The 20,657-nt window shown below is 39.2% G+C and overlaps 1 protein-coding gene across 1 annotated transcript; it reads right to left on the minus strand.

Moving 5' to 3' along the window:
* Positions 1–898: 898 nt before the first annotated feature.
* On the minus strand, positions 899–15,868 carry PRIM1 (DNA primase subunit 1). Its single transcript, XM_043968286.1, is given in 19 exon segments — positions 899–1,610; positions 2,099–2,197; positions 4,716–4,810; positions 5,006–5,075; positions 6,100–6,178; positions 6,180–6,238; positions 6,661–6,753; positions 7,348–7,412; positions 7,414–7,455; positions 8,010–8,068; positions 8,542–8,630; positions 8,633–8,650; positions 8,653–8,679; positions 9,465–9,512; positions 9,515–9,537; positions 9,612–9,687; positions 9,690–9,717; positions 13,505–13,662; positions 15,720–15,868. Coding segments are annotated over 19 exon segments (1,251 nt in total). The 5' UTR covers positions 15,823–15,868; the 3' UTR covers positions 899–1,590.
* Between the last annotated feature and the right edge of the window lie 4,789 nt (positions 15,869–20,657).

Below are 20,657 nucleotides of genomic sequence, written 5' to 3' on the forward strand. Positions count from 1 at the left end.
AAAAAGCAAACATGAAGCAGAGATTCAGTTTCATAGGCAATTCTCTGTGTTCTGAATGGATAGGCTTATTTTTTGGGGGGGGTATTTTAAGTTGAAAATTTTTAAAAAGAAAAAAAAAGGTTCTGTGTGCCATTTAAAAATTAATTGTGAAGGCTGGGCACTGGGGCTATGAATGGCTGACCAACAGAAAATCAGAAAATTTCTGTTGTGACTCAAAACATACACGAAAGTCAATAAACTTAACTGGCTGAGATTTAAGGACAAACACTTCCTCTACCAGGAAAAATCTCCTGACTGTAGTAGATTATTTTTTCCCCACATGTGTACAACTCAGATATTATAATGTAAAGAGAAGAGAATTCAACACAAAACCTTTGCTTCACATCCTTTGAAATAAAAAAATGTATATCTTTCTGTGAGCATCACCGTCTTAATGGATCCAATAAATCATAGGCCTGATTGCCCCCCAAATGTATTGTTATTTAGGAAACCTAATTATTGGAAGCCACAGTTTCTAAGAGGAAGAACCTTTAATAAATAGTCATTTGATTTTGCCCATTACTAGAATGATTATGAAATGACTATGAAAGCAGTCACCACATGATAGTGGGGTACATTCAAGATTAAAGTGGGGTACATTGAAATTAGGATATTGATTATATTATTGCTCAGCTGCCTTTGATATTTTTTTGTAACAAAGGTGAAAACTTTTGTTACCAAAAAATATTAATGGCATCTATTTTGTTTAAAAAAAAAAAATTATAGGGGCAGCTTGGTGGCGCAGTGGATAAAGTACTGGCCCTGGAGTCAGGAGGACCTGAGTTCAAATCTGGCCCCAGCCACTTGACACTTACTAGTTATGTGACCCTGGGCAAGTCACATAACCCTCATTGGCCCCCCTCCCCCCCAAATATTCCAGATTGTTAGCTTTCTGGTATAATTTTTTGTTTGTTTGTTTTTGGTTTTTTTTGGTGAGGCAATTAGGGTTAAGTGACTTGCCCAGGGTCACATAGCTAGTAAGTGTCAAGTGTCTGGGGCCAGATTTGAACTCAGGTACTCCTGAATCCAGGGCCAGTGCTTTATCCACTGCGCCACCAAGCTTCCCCCAATCTGGAATCTTTGAAAGCCTGATTCCTCCTCCCCGCAAAAATCTACTTTGAAAATGATATCAGTCCAACTATCACCATTTCTCCTTTCTACCAGATACCTTACTTTGCAGAGAAGTTTTTAATGGTCTTAGGACCATTCTGTGAGAGAGTAGTATAAGTATTATAATTCTCACAGGTGAAGGCTACTAATAACTCTGGTAAGACTCTACTCTTACATTTATTTAGTTAGAGCCAAAACTTCACTATGATCAAAATTGTAAACTATGGGGGGTAGCTAGCCTCAGACACTTGGACACTTACTAGCTGTGTGAACCTGGGCAAGTCACTTAACCTCATTGCCCCACAAAAAACAAAAATTGTAAACTATGACCCAATAATTATATTGTATACAGTCCAGCACATTTATTACATGGTTGGATGTAATGAGCTATTGGTTGAAGGTCAGAGAGATCCACTTTGGCATAGAGGGAAGCTGCTGTCTTCAGAAGTCTCTTTGTGCATCTAAAAGAGAAAGTTACAAATTTTTTTTTTTAAGCAAAGCAAATCAGAGGATGATAAGAAACAACCAATCATTTCCTACATTTAAATGTTATTGCTTTCACAAGACCTTCTCAGTTGTGTTAAAGACTTGCTCTTATGTTTATTGAAATCCACTTTAAGGTTGGTGCAGTACAAGAGGAATACCTTTGGTGTCATGATGGCGATTAATGTGGTTTTCTCATTTCAACTGAGAACTGTGTTCATCCTCTCAACAAATATTAATTGATTTCCTACTATGTATGAGGCACTATGTTGGCCTCTGTTCCCTAAATTTTCATCCAGATGATTCGAGAGGAAGTGAGCAATCTATATTTTCATAATACCACCATAGTCCTCCATGCTAAGCATCTCCCTTCTTCCTAACTTTACTCCTTCCCATTCCCCACACATAGTTCAGACAGATTAAAAAGGAAAGGCCATAAAAATGTTGCTAATTTCTGAATGCTTACCACTCCTCCTCAGAAGTTCTCCTTTTCTGGACTTATCCAGTTCTTCCAAAAATTGTTCAAAACACTTCACATAGGGAGCCAGACTGGTCTTCTTATAATCTAAGGATTAACTAATAAACAACAAACAAATAACAAACAACTAAATAAATAAATAAGCTCAACTCAACATTTTAGCACCAAAGGCAATGAAGACTGTTCTTTAATAATACCCCACTCCTGAGTGGTGGCTGCTTTTATAAGTCATTCTAGTAATGGGCAAAATCAAGTGACCTATTTATTTAAAGTTCTTCCCACTTAGAAATTGTGGCTTCCAATAATAGGTTTCCTAAAATAGCAACATATTTTAGGGCAATCAGGCCTATTTTGGATCCATTTAGACTGTGATGCTCACAGAAAGAATATACATTTTTCCCCAAAGTATGTGAAGCAAAGGTTTTGTGTTGAAATTCTCTTCTCTTTTACCATTATAATATCTGAGTTGTACACATGTGGGAAAAGATAATCTACTTGGAAACTTTTGGTAAGGAAGAGGTTACCATAGTGGTTAACAAAAGTGGTTAACAAACCCAAAGTGTTTTGTTGTTTCCATCATATTCAACTCTTCGTGACCTCATTGTGTTTTCTTGGCAGGGATACTGGTTTAGTTTGCCAGTTCTTTTCCAAGTTTATTTTCTAGATACAAGAAATGAGGCAAACAGGGTTAAGTGACTTGCCCAAGGTCTCACAGTTAGTGTGACGGCTGCATTTGAACTCAGGTCTTCCTAACTCTAGGCTGGCACTTATCCATTGTACCACCCTATCTGCCACCAAACATATTAGGGGACTTTTTAATTTAGTCATTGAATAGGACACAGTAACTTCTACTGTTTTATATTGGTGGCACAGGGCCCCCCAAATACCTCTTCATTGAAAAAAAAGTCAGATAATATAATAAGAAATTTGTACCTTACAAAAAAAAGAGTAAATAAAAATCACTGTGAATTTTTCATGATCTTAGTTGACATCATAGGAATAACTGTTTAACATTGACCATAATAACTAACTACACTAATATAATGTTTTAAGGTTTGCAAATCACTTTTCAGATAACAATTCTGTGAGAGAGTAGTATAAGTGTTATAATTCTCACAGGTGAAAGGCTAAATGACTTGGTAAGACTCTACTCTTACATTTATTAAGTTAGAGCCAAAACTTCACTATAATCAAGCACTGTCATAATGAAAAAGTTTTCGGACTTTTAACTATTATACCACAAACTTCTTAGTTTTGACCTCAATCTCTTGATTCAACTCAATGTTTATTGAATAGCTATGAGGTATCCAGAACTGTGCTAAGCATAAAGTATAAGATCAGCTCCTACTCTAAAGGATTTTAACTGGAGAAACAAAATAAAGAAAACATCTGGGGGCAGCGAGGTGGTGCAGTGGATAAATCACTGGCCCTGGATTCAGGAGGACCTGAGTTCAAATCCGACCTCAGACACTTGACACTTACTAGCTGTGTGACCCTGGGCAAGTCACTTAACCCCCACTGCCCTACAAAAAAAACCCAAGAAAACATCTGATTAAAGATCAAAACCAGTTGAACAGACAATAAGTACAGAAGCCCAGATACAGTACTGCTTGATAAACATATTGTAACCATGAAGAGGCAGCTAGGTGGCCCAGTGGATAGTGCTGGACCTGGGATAAGGATGACATTGGCTGTGTGACCCTGATAAATTCACAAGCTCATTCAGCCTGTTTCTTATTCATGAAATGAGGATAATATTAGCACTTATCTAATAAATCAAATGAGATAACATGTGAGGCACTTTACAAATCTCAAAGTACTATAAAAATGCTAGTTATTATTATTATTATGGACATAGGTTGTATGATCATATATAGAGTTGTAAGGTTCCTTTGAGGTCATCTAGTTCAGTCTAGTCATTTTATGTCTGAAGAAACTGAGGCCCATATAAATTAAGTGACTTATTAAAGATCATAGCTAGCAAATGATAGCACTGTGGTTTAAACTCAGGTCCAATGCCTCCAAAGCCAGTGCTCTTTTCTCTTGTATCTATTGCTTCCATAACTCAGAGTCTTGGTAGGGTCCTTTGAAATCACTTAATTTGGGGCAGCTAGGTGGCGCAGTGGATAGAGCACTGGCCCTGGAGTCAGGAGGACCTGAGTTCAAATCCAGCCTCAGACACTTGACACTTATTAGCTGTGTGACCCTGGGAAAGTCACTTAACCCCAATTGCCTCACCAAAAAAACCCAACAACAAACCTAACAACAACAAATAAAAAACCCCCAAAAGTAATACCAAGCTTAGATAGAAAAGGGGAGACTGCAAAAGTAGAGATTAGGAAGCTACTCCAACAGTGATGCTAGATGACCAGGACACTGGATATTGACAAAGATGTGATAACTGATGATTATTCAACAACACTAATGGTGAATGCATTACAGTGTAATCTCCTTGTATCCCCTAGTACCTAGCACTGGCATTTAAAGATGCTATGAGACCATTATTATTGTTATTACGACTTCTGAGTATGGTGAATCTATGCATGTAGGACTTTACTATAAGCAAGGTGTGTTATAGTGAGGCACCCATATATTACCAACCTACCTCTAGTACGACGCTTGTTTTCAGGTTCAGCTTCATTCTCCTTGTCCCCATCATCTTCATGAGTGGAGACTGTATCTAATTCATGGCAGATCTGGCTACAAAGAAGAGAACTTCAAAGTTGGGTCTCAGTTGCCATTACAACATAACCACTTAATTAATAGCTATATTACAAACTATGCTGCTCCCAAATAGCCACAGACACAATTTAGGAAGGGATCCAAGTAAGCCTACTCAGAACAAAGGTTTCTAAGAAAATGTAAATAAAGGGAAGACACTGGTATTTAACACACCTTATGGTAGGAACAGCGAATGGGTCAAATTGATCCACTTTCTGCAAATCAATGGGAACAGAAATACGACCTATAAGAGCCAAAATAAACAAATAGCTTTAATTCTTTGCTGTTGACAAAGGGCAAATCATCTTCAATTTGCTTGTTATAAGAAAATTATTCAATAATTTTCTGCTAAAAAATAGACTTGGGGAAAAAAGCTGAACTAGAAGAATTCTGATACTGAGAGTTGCTATACACAAAGTTTATTATATCACGTGTAGTCTGTACAGAGAGAACACTGTCTTGTTCACCAATTTCTGAACAATACCCCGGAGGGCACCACTTTGAAGCTTGACATAAAGTTTCAGACTACTAAAGGGGGACGTACTAATTGAATCCATTACCCAGAGATGGGATAGGCTGGAAAATCAGCTTCAAAAAGTATAGATAAATCATGAACAATGGAGCCCTAAGGGGTTACACAAGGGGAAACAAACCTTTGAGGGATGTATCTCCAACCTCTGGGGCAAACTCATATCCTACTATAACATCCAATAGCCTCTGTCAAAGGCCAAAAGTATTGTGCTGGATGGGCCATGGCTATTCCAAAAGTAGGCAATTTTAATTTTAAAATCACACTTTGGATTCATATTAAAACAACTAAAAAAAACTCTAAAGATGTCTTTTACCAACCACTGAGAAAGAGAAAATGCCAGACAGTACTGGGCTGGGAATTAAGAATCTCAAACTCTGCCCCTAATCAGAAGTATAACAGTAGACAAATACCTTAATCTCATTAGGGTTCTTTCCCACTTGTAACTTCTGATATTAATACTGTGAATAATAGATCCATTTAAAAGGACCTACTTAATAGTAATTGTTCCAGTGGATAGTGCCTGACATATTATAGGTATATGAACAAATGTTTTTTTCAAAATAAACTTTGTTATTACTTAATTGACTATATAGAAAGTAGTTTAACTCAGTTAACTTGTGGATTAATTATTAGTTACAATTCTTAACCTTTTAACTCTCAATTGATGTTACTCTACCCACAAGACTTCTTGTTAAAGAATTTTCACTTCCTATTTTGTGTTTTATTTAAACTGTACAGTTTTAGGATGAAACACTGAAAGGACTCTTCAGTAAATGGTTGATTCCTTTGCTAACATTAATATCCAGGCGAGGAAAAACAGTACTGTAGCATGATCTCCCACTCTACCCAGGGTCCACATTTCTCACTTCTGACAGGCCTTTTAAAAACAAACAGAAGTCCAATGTGATAAGCAATAGAGAGCCTTTTAAATATTCTCTTTTCTTTTTAGTCTGTTACTGTGATTTCATTGGTATAGGAACTCCTGATGAAGAAACTCTGTACCAATGCAGATGGGTACCTGTTCACAATTTCTCGTCTTAAAAAGATCTGCTTGTGGCACTCAGGTGCCCCAAGTAGACTAAGGCCAGATTAAGATCACATGTTAACATCACCAGCCACTATGGCAAAAGGAAGACTCAAAACCTCATCTTCCTTGACTTGAGACCAGCTAGGCCATGCTACATCTCTATTTCTTTTTACAAGGTAAAAATGACCAGCCATTTTCAATATACTAAGAAAAAGAGTACTCAATAAATATGTCTTTCCCTTTCCAAACCAAACATTTTAGTGGAACATACCCGATTTTTGCTTACTACTTTCTTCAAATGTTCCCAGCGGTCGACTGAATTATGAGACTTCTGGAACCCTTGCTGAAGTTCAGCATGAATAGGTGACAGGAAGTTAAGAAACTGGCACATTAGTTTAAGGAACAAATAAAGTAAAATTCCAAAGCTGATTTATGCCAATGGGTCCTATAAGAGGGCTTAAAGTTTGCAGATATTTAGGCGGTAAATACACATTTTCTAAGAGCCACCAATTTTAAAAGCATCTTTAACCATTACTTCCCCCCCCAACATAACAATGACAGCCAGAAATCCAGAAATGAAATAGCAACAACTTAATCAGTCATTATTCCTAATCAAAGTGAAATAAGAGTGAGGATAAATCCTCCTGGATCTCAATTTTATGACCTTCATTTAGTATATTTGGAAGAAGCATATTCTTAAACAGCCTTAAATTCTGGAGGAGGTTCACTTTCAATGCAATCCTATATATAATCATCCTAAATATAATCCTATTGATTTATTACACCTAACTATATTTTCTGACTGTCAATTAGGAAATGAAGGAAAGAAATCCATAGGGTAAAAAAATTACATTAATAGATGTAAAGGATAAAGAGTAAGATAGGGCAGAAACACAATCATTCCTAGTATCACAGTGAAGATACCACACCATAATAATTTTTTTTTAGAAAGGATATATTCAGGGACAAGAGTTAAAATCTTATCACAGTTTTCTTTATTTACAAGAATATCTTGACCAACAGGGCATATTCTTCAAATATTTTTCTACTATGCTTATTGATTTTCTGTATGAACAAAAACCACAATCCATTATCAGCAACATACACACATATGGATTTTGTTATTTAGTGGATAGTTATTCCAATCATCTATTATTCCATATTCACTGAATTGATGTTTAGATGTGCAAATGTTATTAAAGTCCACAATACTGTAGTGTCAGCTGAAGCCACAGACAGGATAGTAAATAATCAGCAGTCAGCAGAATGGAGAACATAATTGTCAATTTTAATTTTGAGCAACTTGCTTTAATCATATAATAGCATTCATTTATTTATTTATATATTTATTTATTTTTGTGAGGCAATTGGGGTTAAGTGACTTGCCCAGGGTCACACAGGTAGTAAGTGTTAAGTGTCTGACCCCGAATCTGAAACTCAGGTACTCCTGACTCCAGGCTGGTGCTACTATCCCCTGCGCACCTAGCTGCCCCATAATAAAGCATTTTAAAAGACAAAAGTAGCAATTGCAATAATAAATAAATAAAGAATAAGGTGTATGAAGTTACGGACTCAGCGAGCGTGAAGAACAATCTGAATAGTTGTCTATATGAACAGACTGATGAAAGGGGAATCCTTTGTATTGAGGATGGACCTTCTTTTTCATCTCTTCTCCTCCCTGAAAAAATAATTAAAAAAGAGCTGTTTGTGTATTAAATAGTAAAAGCATATTAAAAAATTATTCAAGATATTCTATTGTTATTATTTGTAATCCATAAGGTTATACAAATATACAAATGTCAATTATATTCTTTCTTTAAATGTCGAGCTAGGAAGCTATTTAATATGCTGTCCCAACACCTGCACCTTTATGTGGTAATTTCCTTGACACAAATGAATAGGAGAAACAAATTAACTTCCCTTTTTACTATAACGGTAAAACTTACATACTAGTTTGAAATATCGAAATGTCCCTTAAGAGTTTAAGTAAAATCAGCTATCATGATTAAAGTTACTCTAGAACGGGATACTCTAAAGGATGCACTTACCACAATCAGGAAAGCAATCAAGCTTTCATTTTCTGTACCTAAATATTCCAGGGTTAAAAACTACTTGGCACACGATTACATTTCAATTGTAGTTAAAGTGTACCTACCTTCACAAGACTTGATATTCTACTATCCCAGAACGCACAGCTGAGGACAGTCTTCTGACTGTTTCATCACAGACCCAGCAATGGCACCTCTCCTTCCTGAATATACCAGAGGCAATGTTTAAATCCAAAATCCTCTGTGGGGAGAAAATTGGTTGTTTTTTTCTCTCCTACTAAATACCTACATACCTTCTTAACAAAACAAGCATGGTCTGTACACTGTTTGCAAATGGCAATTCAATAACCATTCCTTTTTTCTCTCACATGGTTAAGGATAATAATACACGCGCACTTCTTGATAACTACTCCAAGTAGTACAAGGGCTCTAGGTGACCCAGTGGATAGAGCACTGAGCTTGGAGTCAAGAAAACTCAACTTCTGAGTTCAAATCTGGCCTCAGACATTACAAGCTGTGTGACCTTGGGCAAGTTATTAACCCTGTTTGCCTCAGTTTCCTCATTTGTAAAACTGAGTTGGAAATGGCAAACCACTCCAACATCTTTGCCAAAAAAACCCCAAATGGGGTCATGAAGAATTGGACCTCAACTGAAATGGACTGAACAACATAGTAGTATAAATTAATGCTCAGAAGAAAACACTGTTCATCTAAATTAAGAAGTTGTCTCTTCTATGATGAGGTGAAATATAGTTCCAGAACCTTCTACCCAATGGTTATATTTTCTGGAGCTAGGCAGAATAAATCTAATCATTCTTCACATAACAGCCATTCGCATATTTTGAAAATAGCCTTGCTAGGTTTTTCTTATTCAGGTTAAACTCCTTAGTTCTTCTAACCATTCCTCACATGACGCTTTTGAGCCCTCTCGCTATCCTGCTTGCCCTTTTCTCTACGCGTTACAACTTGCCAACATCCCTCCTAAATTGTGGTGTCTAGAATTCAGAACCATGTAAGATATTTTACCTTTTAGAGCCCTGTCTATGATGTGGATGGCCAGTGTCATGAGAGTCAGCATTTAGAACATATCTCTGCAGAACTGAAGCAGAGTGTCATCAGTGACTACCTGCAAGGGAACCCCTCCCTCTGCTTCTGAGGCGTTTCTGTCCTTACCTACAGCACCTCCTCACATCATCATAGTCTGTCATGTCAATATCACACACCAGCTTCTTTTCCTGAGCTTGAAAGTCCCTAGCTTCACTGTATTGTGTTGAATGGGCTGTGGACAAGAAAAAAAAAGCAACCATTAATTTCAAGCACACCATTTTCAATTTCTCTACTACTAGCTACCATATATAAAACCAATGACCAAGAAGAAGACGCCACTAATGTTCAGGTTAAAAGTGAAATCTCATTAATTTGGACCTTACAAATTAGGAATGTGTGATAATTAATGTGGGCTGGCCTTATTTACTTTTCTAATACCTATTAAAAATAGGGCTGCTAAATAGTTTACCACAGGTACTCAATATAGATGGCTATTAGGATGTTTAACCTTAAAGTAAATGTTTTAAAATACTTCATAAACAAATATTGTAATATAAACAATGTGCTAAATACAAATTATTGTAAGGACATCTACTTCAATTTGAAAAAACACTTATTAAGTGTCCACTCTGTTAGAGTACTCTGCTAAGTAGTGGAAGATGCAAAGTTTAGATAGACATAGTTCCTGCCCCCAAAGAACTTATATCCGAGTAGCTTATACACAATACCTATAGAACTATATGAGATAAATACTAATAACTTACATGCTTATATGACTCTTTAAGGGATGACATGTACATTCCCGACAACAATCCTGTGAAACTGCTAGTGCAAGTATCATAATTCCATTTCACTAATGAGAAAACTGAGGCTCACAGGTGTAATAAAGACAAACATGGTGTAATAAAAGGACCCTGGATTTAAAGTCAGAGAATTTGGCTTTGATTCTGATCTCTCTACTACTTGGTCATGACCTTGGACAAGTCATTTAAATCTTCTGCATAAGTTTCCCTCTTGGGTAAAATGAGGGTGCTAAATCAGATGATCTCTGAAGTCTTTTTTTAGCTCACAGGTCCTATATCTCTATGATCACAATGCTAGGAAATATAGGAGCCAGAATTTGGATACAGGTTGTCTGACATAAAATCTAATGCTCTGGGGGCAGCTCGGTGGTGCAGTGGATAGAGACCGGCCCTGGAGTCCAGGAGGACCTGAGTTCAAATCTGGCCTCAGACACTTGACACTTACTAGCCGTGTGACCCTGGGCAAGTCACTTAACCCCAATTGCCTCACTTAAAAAAAAAAAATCTAATGCTCTGTCCACTCTACCATGCTACCTTTCAATTCTCACTTATTTTTGGGGGGCAATGAGGGGTAAGTGACTTGCCCAGAGTCATACAGCTAGTAAGTGTCAAGTGTCTGAGGCCAGATTTGAACTTAGGTCCCCCTCAATCCAAGACTAGTGCTTTATCCACTATGCCACCTAGCTACCCCCCAATTCTCACTTCTTTTTTTTGGGGGGGGGACAGGGCAATGAGGGTTAAGTGACTTGCTCAGGATCATACAGCTAGTTAAGTGTCAAGTGTCTGAGGCTGGATTTGAACTCAGGTCCACCTGAATCCAAGACCAGTGCTTCATCTACTGCGCCACCTAGCTGCCCCCCCCCAATTCTCACTTCTTAATCTCTTAAAAGTGGGCTTTCAACTCCACTTGCAAATTGAATGAAACTTTCTCCAGTGTTGCCCCTTAACTGCTAAATTCAGTGGCCTTTTATATCTTCATTCTCCTTCACCTATCTGCAGATTTTGGCATCAGACTTAGGCCTGGGAACTACCTACTTGTTCTGCTGCTTCTCCCTGTTCCTTCCTCCCCCCCCCCTCCCCCTTACGTTCTTCTATTTTTTTTATCTCTCTTGGTAATCTCATCAGTTGCCTTAGATTTAATTATAACCTCTATGCTTGATTCTCCAATCTACCTTTGGTTTCCATGACCTATACAAGTAGCTCCCAGTGTCTGGAATCTCCCTGCCCCAGCCTTAAAGAATCCCATGATTCTTCCAAAGTACAGCTGAGGTGTCACCTCCTACTTAAGGCATTTCTTGATTCCCCATTATTAGCACTGTCTCCCTTGTGAAATTATTTTGTATTTACTCTTAAACATGTGTATCTTTTATTCTCTCAGTAGAATGAAAGTTAGATTGTCAAGATGGTTTACACATAGTAGGCCCTTAATAAATTTTTACTGAACAATGTAAGTGCACTAGGGAGATGTAAAATGCTCAAATCGACTCAAAAGCAGAGAGAATTACCTTTTCTTTTTCTTTTTTTTTAAGGCAATGGGGGTTAAGTGACTTGCCCACGGTCACACAGCTAGTAAGTGTCAAGTGTCTGAGGCCGGATTTGAACTCAGGTACTCCTGAATCCAGGGCCGGTGCTTTAACCACTGCGCCATCTTGCTGCCCTGAGAATTACCTTTTAATAACTAGGACCAGGGCAGAATCTGCATAGGAAGGGACAATTGAGTTAAGTCTATTTGATAATGGTACATAAAAGTAATCAAACAGCATTTCTTTAAAGATATTTTAAAATTTAAGTTTTTCACCAATTCAGATTTAGACTGAGGAAAGCTGAGTTCCTTTTATTATCCCCTCAAATCCTATGGTCTTTCCAAAGCAACCTGCTAGTCAACTTTATTAAACAAATGTTTTGTGGTTATCTACTATGTACAACTATGGTAGCTAGAGAGTAGATGTAGTTCTGGGCCTGGAGTCAGGAAGACCTGAGTTTAAATCTGGCCTCAGACACTTACTAGGTGTGTGACCCTGGGCAAGCCACTTAATTTCTGTTTGCCTTGGAGGGTAGCTAGGTGGCTCAAGGCAAGTAGGTGGATAAAGTGCTGGGCCTGGAGTCAGGAAGTTCTTGTTGATTCATTTCAGTTGTGTCCAACTCTTGACTCTTGACCTTTCTGAGGTTTTCTTGGTAAAGATCCTGGAGTGGTTTGCTATTTCATTCTCTAGCTCATTTTACAGATGAAGAACTGAGGCAAACAGGGTTAAGTGACTTGCCCAGGGTCACATAACTAGTAAGTATCTGAAGCCAGATTTGAACTAATGAAGATGAGTGTTCCTGATTCTAAGTGTGGTGCTCTATCCACTGTACCACCTAGCTTCCAGAGTCAGGAAGACCTAAGTTCAAATCCAGCCTCAGACATTCACTAGCTGTGTGACCCCGGGCAAAAGGGAATGGTAAACCACTCTAGTATCTTTGCCAAGAAGACCCCATACAAGGTCATGAAGAATCAAACCACCACCACTACCACCACAATACATTGAGCCTCAACTGCCAACTCACATTTGAATTCAACCAATTCAACTTTCTTTTTCTTTTTTTTGGTGAGGCAATTGGGGTTAAGTGACTTGCCCAGGGTCACACAACCAGTAAGTGTTAAGTGTCTGAGGCCCAATTTGAACTCAGGTACTCCTGACTCCAGGGCCGGTGCTCTATCTACTGCACCACCTAGCTGCCCCAATTCAACTTTCAATTCCTAAGAAGTCAGTGGTTTAGGGCATCGAGTGGTTTCCGAAGTGGGATGGGAGTGCTCTAGGGATATATGTGATGATAGCCAAGCACAAGGGCTTTATTTCCAACCTAACCACAGCTATTCCGACCCCTGTGCATCCTCTCTGCACAAATCTCTGGCATCTGTTCCTTTCTCTACTCTCAAAGCCTAGTTCAGGCCCATATCACCTCTTGCCTTGACTGCTGAAATAGTAGCCTAATTGTCCCCTGCTTTAGATTTCTCCATAGTATGATCTATCCCCCCACAAAGCTGCCAAAGTGACTACCCTAAAACTTAGATCTGACTATATCACTCCCCTTCTCAATCAATTTCAGTTTAATGAACTTGTAAAACTTCCTGTAGTTGTGCTTCTTTAGCAACATCGTGAATATATCCAAAATGTTTCCCTCAACAAGGCTGGAGGCTCAATACATGTTTAGTAAAAATGAGCAGGCACTTACTCTGTGGGAATATACTGCTCCAATATCAATTTTGTATGGATTCAATTTCTGTATCTCCTTTTCCATCTCACTTTGGTTGTTGAAAGACTGGTAGCGAATGTATATATCATCTTTCAGTGTGAATGAAAACTCCCGGTGCTGAAAATAATTCTTTACCACTGCAAAATACAATTTTCATTTTAAATTTATGTAGTTCTTTCAGCTTGAAGCAAACATGACATTAACAAATCAATAAGTATTGAGGGCTTACTATTCAATTTCATTCAACATGTATCAGTTAAGTGTACAAAGCATTACACTACGTGCTATAGTAGCAGAAATGAAAAAAGAAAAAAAGTCCCACTTATATAGAATTATAGTTGTCTTGTTACTTATGGGGGAAGGGGGAAGAAAACAGGGTAAGAGAACTTAAAACAAGGCAGTACTCCAGAATGAGTACTTATAAACAGACCTCAAATAAGTGTTCTAGCATGATTCCTGCAGTATGCCTCTCTCTCTCTCTCTCTCTCTCTATTTTTTGGTGAGGCAATGGGGTTAAATGACTTGCCCAGGGTCACACAGCTAGTAAGTGTCAAGTGTCTGAGGCCAGATTTGAACTCAGGTCCTCCTGACTCCAGGGCCAATGCTCTATCCACTGTGCCACCTAGCTGCCCCTTCCCTCTATATTTTAGACACTGGACATAGTGAATTAAATACTCATTCAATCAGGCACTGTTTCTAGATCTCTAAAAACATCACTTCCTTAAGCAGGTAGAATTCACTCCTATACACCAAGTGCTCCCCACCTGCCAATTGTGAGATTCAGGTTCCACCTAGTGTCAGGGTTTGTTTACAGAAAACCAAATGCTGATTATCAGGATGTGACAAGAACAAGGAATGATTAGTGCTTCTATGCATTTGGGAAAAACAAGTTATTAATGCAATAAAACATATTTCTAAAATGTAAAAGGCAGAAATTCAGCTTTATTCATATGTAATAACTAATATATGATACTGATGCTTCTACTTGATCCATGTCAGATGGTCACATGTCACCTATGTGACTTTGGGAAAAGTCACTAAACCTCTCTGGGCCTCAGTTTTCTCAGCTGTAAAATGAGAGGGTTGAATTAGATGTTTTTATTATTATTATTATTAATTTAAAAAAATAATTAAATTTTTCTTCTTTTTATTTATTTTCCTTTTTTCTATATTTATTATTTTAATTAGATGGTTTTGAAGGTCCTTTGCCCTTCTAGATCTATGAAGCTACCTACGATCCTGGAGAATTTCTCTTCACAGATGTAAAATCAAGGGATAGAAATTCCATGCCAATCCTCTTATTTTCTCAGTGAGTTAGCAGAAGGTGGATTTGAATCCAGGTTTCTTGGTTCCCAGAGCCCTAGGATTTCAATGCTGAAACTGTAACACCTTCCCTCTCTCCCAACTCTGAGCAGTGATAGATGCCTGGTGTGGGGAGGGATAAAATTCACAAAATCTCAAAGGTAGACCCAAACAAAAACTCAGTCTACAACACAACAAACAAGTACTTATCCAGCTTTTGCTTGGGGACCTTAAGTTACTTTTGGAAAGGTCTAATTGTTAGAAATGCTTTTCTCTCATCCAGGCTCAATCTTCCTTTGCAACTTTTACCTGTTGCTCTTAGTTCTGTCCTCTGGCACCAAAGCAGAGCAAGTCTAATCCAATCCAACCACAATTCATCAAGTAAGGACACTGTGGAAGGTGTGAGAGGCAGCACTGAATAGTGACTTGAGAGCTGGCCCGAGTCAAGAATACCTAGCTTCAAGCTTTGCCCGAAATACAGATTAGCTGTGTGACCCTGGGCAAGTCACTTAACCTCGAAGTTAATAACAAGAAATGACGACAGCTAACATTCACACGGCTCTTTAACAACAGTAATGAAGACAAATGACATGTATGAGATGCTTCAACAATAATGACGACGATGGTTAACATTTACATAGCGCTTCAACAACAACGATGATGAACATTTACGTAGCGCTTTCAACAATAACAACAACAATGATGACTATGGCTAACATTTACGTAGCGCTTCCTATGTGCCAAGGTCTAAGAAATGGGGTGATGGGGTCACTCTCAGTAACTGGAGACGGCTCCACGACAATCCCGGGCTCCTCCAAGCCCTTTCCTCCCCTATTTCCCCTGCCCCCGGCAGCTACTTCTCCCCTCCCCAGGAGCCCATTCCCCCAGTCACCTCCGCCATAATTGAGCCAGCGATAGTACTGGGAGAAGGGAAAGAGCCTCCGGTAGTAAAGCTTGAGTAGCTCGGGCAGCTCAGCCGGGTCGAACGCCTCCATGAGCCTCGGGGGGTTTGCCTGACAGCACCACCGGCGGGAAGAGTAACCCCAGCCTCACGGTTTGGCGGGAAATGGGAATCCTGAGGCTGGGTCATTACGCAGGCGCGCCCAAGGGGCGACGGGAAAGGGTCTTTCCTGAGGCCTCCTGGGACTTGTAGTTCCTGGCTTTGAGGCACCTGAGGGGAAGGAAGAAGGTGTTCGCTGCTATATCCTGCTTAGGGAGCCAGAGACTCTTAGAGATGATACGATGGGAGATCACACAGTCCTACCCCCATCATTTCACAGAGAAGGAAAATGAGTTCCAAGAATCATTAACCTGAATATGGAAATATACTTTGCATGACTTCACATGTATAATTGATAGCATGTTTCTTGCCTTCTCAATGGGGGAAGAGCTGGAAAGAGGGAGAGAATTTGGAACTCAAAATTATATATATATAAAAAGAATGCTAAAATCAAATAAATTATATTTATTTTAAAAAATTTTAAAAACAAACATTAGTCTATCTGACCTTTGAGATGAGTTTGACCGAAAGAAACGAGACCAGGAGGTCGGTCGAAAAGAAGTCAGAGATTCAGGAAGCATTATCATGCTCCTGCTGTGAGCAAGACACCACACGGGGCACTAGGGATACTAAGATGGAAAGGAAATAATGGCAGCCTTTTAAGCAGCTGGTGTTCTATAGGAAGATGCTGCACAAAAGTGAACACAAAAATCGTAAAAGTGCTGGTAAATGTTTAACAATTTTCTGGAGGGGGAAGGGTTGTATGCTGGACAACACGCTTTTTCTTCTTCTTTTTTTTTTTTTAAAGTGAGGCAATTGGGGTTGACTTGCCCAGGGTCGCACAGCTAGTAAGTGTTAAGTGTCTGAGACCACATTTGAACTCAGGTACTCCTGACTCTAGGGCTGGTGCTCTGTCCACTGCGCCATGTAGCTGCCCCAGGACACACTTTTAAGTTTAATCTTCATTATCGACATTTTCTCCATTACTTTCTTGTAAATCCATCACTTTCTTAAATCTAGAGTTTGGATCATTAACAAAACAATAGATTAACCCCTAACTGGTAGCTTGATAATAATTCTCACACTGAACATTTAACAATTGGATATCCCAAGTCTGGTCTCCAGCACAACTCTGGGAAAAGCATTAATTGGTTGGTGTCGGACATTTTTGCTCGAGGCTCAGCTCAAGTGTTCCCTCCTTTACTAAGCCTTCTCTGATTCTGCAGTCCTCCATTTCGCCTTCCCCAACTCCTATCAAGCAATAAATCAAGCCCTAATTTGTAGCTTGCTGATTTCCGAGGTGTAAATGCTCGCAAAGAATTAACAATTGCTCTTCCAAGTCACAAGTACTTGAGTACTTGAGCTGAGCCTAAAAGGAAAATGTCCGATAGTGGGCTAGCATTTGGTACCCTAGACATCTCTCTGGCAGGAAGAAATACAGGAGGAGGTGTTGAAGTTCTGCCTTCCAGAAGTGGGGATTTGTTAATGGGAGAAAGGGATAGATTGGGGGGCCGGGGGGGGGGGGCGGGGAGTTGTGGTCTGAGTTCTGCATGGATGTTTGGCTCAGGTCAGTCAAGCTGTTATCAGCATGTCCAGAGAAAGTCTAGAGATGGGTGAACAGACCTTCGGATGCTCCGGTTAAAGGGAAGAAGCATCCCCACTCCCTACCTTGTTGGAAAACATTGAATTGTTCTTTCAAATGTATTCTCAAAACATTCCCGGGGCAGCTAGGTGGCGCAGTAGTTAGAGCACCGGCCCTGGAGTCAGGAGTACCTGAGTTCAAATCCGACCTCAGAACTTAACACTTACTAGCTGTGTGACCCTGGGCAAGTCACTTAACCCCAATTGCCTCACTAAAAACAAAACAAAACAAAACATTCCCAATATACTTCTGTTAAAAAAAAGAAAAAGAGGAGAGGGTCGAATCACAAAGGGTTGGGAGAAGATGTGGTGCACCCATTTTTGTCCTAATAATTTACCTCTCTTTCAGTCTCTACCAAGGTTGGAAGAAAGTGGACACTTTCCCTTTAAGACAGCCTCATGATCCATAGATTATGACAAGTCAGAAGTTTCCCTTTCAGTCAGTAGAACTTCATCTCCTCTTCACTGATTTCTCCCATTCATAGAGGTACCTGGGTTACATAATTTTTGGAAGTGGCCTGAAATAGTCCCAGGACTCTTCTTGTGTTTGACTTCCATGGTTGTTTATTCTGCATTGTTTAAGATAGGATTTGACAGCATTTAAAAAGTCATCTTTCTCTACAAAGTTACCAACTGCTAAATCCAATAGCCTTTTCTCACTCTTCCTTTTACTTATTTGCAACTATTGAAGACCTGTCCACCAGGAGTTTTTAATCATTTTTGTGTCCTGGATTCCTTTGGCAATCTGGTAAAGCCTATTAGAGTTCTTCTCAGAATAATGTTTTTATTTTTATTTTTTGGTAAGGCAATTGGGGTTAAGTGACTTGCCCAGGGTCACACAGCTAGTAAGTGTTAAGTGTCCGAGGCCAGATTTGAACTCAGGTCCTCCTGAATCCAGGGCCGGTGCTCTATCCACTGCACCACCTAGCTGCTCCAGAATAATGTTTTTAAATGCATGAAATAAAATGAAATACATAGGATTACAAAGAAATATGGTTATCAAACTTATTAAAAGTCCCAAATTCACAGATCCCTCTTGAAATCTATGCATAGAACCCCTGAGTGGTACTTGGACCCCAAGTTGCCTCATCTAGACCCTAGCTTCTTCTTCTTCTTTTTTTTTGGGTGGGGCAATGAGGGTTAAGTGACTTGCCCAGGGTCACACAGCTAGTAAGTATCAAGTGTCTGAAGCCAGATTTGAACTCAGGTCCTCCTGAATCCAGGGCTGGTGCTTTATCTACTGTGCCATCTAGCTGCCAGTCTGACCGTAGCTTCTTAAACTGTGGGTTGATACCCCATCTGGGGTCTGAATGTGGGGGTCATGAAAAATTTGGCAACAGTAAAAGGTTAAGTATACCTATTTTATATAACTATATACATGGTTGCATAAAAATTTCTTGGGTGAAAAGGGGTCATGAGTGGAAAAAGTTTAAGAAGCCCTGATCTAGACCAAACTTTTCTGTAAACTCCATCTTTCCTTTTCTTCTGTGACATCATTGTCTTCTGTTCTTCTTCTACATGTCTGCTGATCATTTCTTTCTTTTTTTTTCTTCTTTTTTTTTGCAGGGCAATGAGAGTTAAGTGACTTGCCCAGGCCGGATTTGAACTCAGGTCTTCCTGAATCCAGGGCCGGTGCTTTATTACTGTGCCACCTAGCTGCCCCTGATCATTTCTTTTTAATCTGCTTTGTTAAATAATCATCCTCTTTGTATGAACCTTTGTATGATTGTTCTCCAAGATTTGTCCTGGGCCCTCTTTCTCTATACTCTCTCCCTTAGTGATCTCATCAACTCTCATAGATTAATTGTCTCTAGGCATATGAGAGCCATGTGTCAGGCTCTCCCCTTTATTTCCTCTGATAACTTTTGACTCACAAAAATTGGGTCCAATCCTAGAGGCTGACCCCAGAAGGGGCAGTTTTTCTCTCTTTGGCTCATTGCCTACTTCTAAAATTTATCCAGGAAATCTCTCCCCGAAATTGAGTTTCAACTCCCATACAAGCCTTGAAGCCACCAAATGCCTATCAGGACAGCCCTTTAAAAAAAAAATCTTAGAAAATTCAAAAGATGCAAAAAACTCACAGGAGCTCATAAGTGAATACAGAGACACACAAAACACGCAAATAATCCATCACCTCCTTCCAGAAGGGAACTGAACTTGAGCTTCTGTCCATGCAACTGATATTTTCTGAGTAAACTCACTGACTTTGTTAAGTAGGACACTGCTCGGCATCTGTATGAAATTTCTCAGACGAAGATGCTACAGCAGTGTAATGATTGGAATCACGTCACCTACGGGAGACTTACTATAGGAAAGTTCTGCCATAAAGTGAAGGTCTTTGAGGGCAAGACCAGGAGTCTTTTCTTTGGCATCAGGAAGTGGTGTTTTCTTGTGGGAGGAAGAAGGGGGGAGCCTGGCGCTTTGACTGGGGCTCTTTCCTTTGGACTCTGGTGGAGAGCAGAGCTAGAAATGTGCTCTCCCTTTAATAGAGAGATGAATGTAGGCCTTTCTCTCTCTCTCTTTACCAAATTCTTATTCTCTTTAATAAATGCTTAAAAGTCTAACTCTTGCTAAAGCTTGTAATTTATTGGCGACCACTCATTAGATATTTTGGACAGACTAGCTAGAATTTTAGCCTTAACAGCAGGAAATCTTTTTCTTTCTTTAGAAGGTCCAATCTCTGAACTCTTGAATAAGTCACAAAATGGGTGGTTGTCAGGTTTTTGGTAGCCACCAATTTTTCTTAACCCCCCCCCGCCCCGACAAAACAAAACCCCATCAAACACACACATATCAAATAACTTGCAAAGCATCAGAATTGAAAGGGTTAAAACTAAGGTGTGTGTGTGTGTGTGTGTGTGTGTGTGTGTGTGTGTGTGTGTGTGTGTGTGTGTGTGCCCATCAGTTGGGAAAGACTAACCAAATTATAGTTTGAGTATGTAGTAGGATACTCTTTTTTTTTTTTTTTTTAGTGAGGCAATTGGGGTTAAGTGACTTGCCCAGGGTCACACAGCTAGTGTCTGAGGCCAGATTTGAACTCAGGTACTCCTGACTCCAGGGCCAGTGCTCTATCCACTGCGCCACCTAGCTGCCCCCTTTTAAAAAATTATTTAAAAAAAAAATTTTTTAATAGGATACTCTTATGCCAAATGAAATAAGATAAGGGACAATTTCAGAGAAAATTAGGAA

The sequence above is a fragment of the Dromiciops gliroides genome, chromosome 5 (genome assembly GCF_019393635.1).
Source record: "Dromiciops gliroides isolate mDroGli1 chromosome 5, mDroGli1.pri, whole genome shotgun sequence".
NCBI classification, from domain to species: Eukaryota; Metazoa; Chordata; class Mammalia; order Microbiotheria; family Microbiotheriidae; genus Dromiciops; species Dromiciops gliroides.